General features: G+C 43.3%; 1 protein-coding gene across 1 annotated transcript; it reads left to right on the top strand.

The window, feature by feature from the left end:
- Positions 1 to 247: 247 nt before the first annotated feature.
- Positions 248 to 1,309, top strand: LOC308150342 (C-reactive protein-like; the record flags this gene model as incomplete). Its single annotated transcript, XM_080523186.1, has 2 exons — positions 248 to 305; positions 783 to 1,309. 2 exons carry the CDS (start codon positions 248 to 250, stop codon positions 1,307 to 1,309), a joined length of 585 nt encoding a protein of 194 aa, XP_080379312.1.
- Positions 1,310 to 1,664: the final 355 nt, after the last annotated feature.

Consider the following 1,664-nt stretch of genomic DNA (forward strand, 5'->3'; position numbering starts at 1 on the left):
AGGAACTAAACTAGACATCTTCTGGATCAATTAAGCTACAGTACATCTGCCGTTTAGTAGAACTGACAAGGTAGGTTCTCTAGCATGACATACGGTGAAAGACATTTTGTCCATTAATGACACACTTGCAATTGAAGAGAATGCATTCAAGGAGAATACAAACCCATTTAAAGTGTATACTTGCATGTACACTGAAACCCTAATGTCATATTTGTTGTAAACATTGCTGTTGATGTATTGTGAACAGATGGAGAGACTCTTTGTGGTGCTGGTCATGTTCACCATGTGCTGGGCCGAGCCTCAAGGTGAGACATCTGAACATCCCGTTGATTTACTTTGAACATGAATGCTCATTTGACATACGATCAGTATTCATGAATCATATGGCACTACACACTTACCTGGAAGTACATACCATTTACATTTGTCTATGCACTGGAAATCTCTTCAGACAGTACTAACATTACAATTCCAAATGTGCTTTGAAGGGTTTGTTTTGATTTGATGGACTGAATCCTCTTTGTCTGACCAGACCTCACAGGTAAAATGTTTACATTTACACGAGAGACCAACACTGCGCACGTGAAGCTGACACCAATAGGAGAGATCCTTGGCTCTGCGACCATATGTCTCAGGTAATATGGTGTTCAATACTTCTGTCGTCAACTTTAGACAACTCAAAACACCTTGACGTTGTGTCTGCATGTTGAATCCATAGAAATATTGAATATTTCTTGTTCTAACTCTATATTTATGAACCTCTTCCTGATGGTATTTCACAGACCTGCGGCGACACTATACTCTGTTCTCCATGGCCTCCCGAAAAGACGACAACGACCTGCTGCTGTTCAAGAGGGTAACTGGAAGACTGGAACTGCACGTCAGGCATAAGGCACTCAAGTTTAAGGGGGTGCCAGGTGAGCTCAACGTGTGGGTCTCAGTGTGTGCCACCTGGAACTCCACCGATGGTCAGCTGTGGACCAATGGGAAGCCCAGCCCAACGCAGACGCCGGGCTACACAGGGGTGCTTGATGGTGGTGTTCCCAGTGTCATTCTGGGTCAGGACCAAGACTCCTATGGGGGGGGCTTTGTTAAGAGTCAGTCATTTGTTGGGCTGATCAGTGATGTGAATGTGTGGAACCATGTCCTGTCTCCTTGTGAGATTCAGCACTTCACAGCTGATGTAAACTACAGCCCAGGCAATGTGATTAACTGGAGGGCACTGACTTACACTGAGAGTGGGCAGGAGGTGTTTGTAGAGGACAAGTTGAGAGCCATTTCTAACTTCTCCAACTTCTGTGCTGTTTAATCTTCATCATTCTCAAATTGCTGAATGTGACAATACCTCATGAGTTTTCCCCCTATAGAAATCGTTGAATGTATTCTAGCTGAAATTGAGTCACTTGATGTACATGCCAATAAAAGTAGTTAAGCAGTACACTGTTCTTTCTTTATTGGAGTACAGAAGAGGCTGTATGCACACACAGTTTTGTTGACCTGTATTTGTTAACCTTTTATTAGTCCCACTGAATCCTGATTCAGTGAGTGCAATGCTTTGCCCATATTGAACACACTGCATGTTAGATAGCCTCTACTAGCTTCTACACTTAGGCAGCACAGAAGTTACTGCAGCTTATTTTACAAAACGCCTTAGTCAAGGCTGT

This window comes from Nansenia antarctica, assembly GCF_963989245.1.
Source record: "Nansenia antarctica genome assembly, chromosome: 2".
NCBI lineage: Eukaryota > Metazoa > Chordata > Actinopteri > Argentiniformes > Microstomatidae > Nansenia > Nansenia antarctica.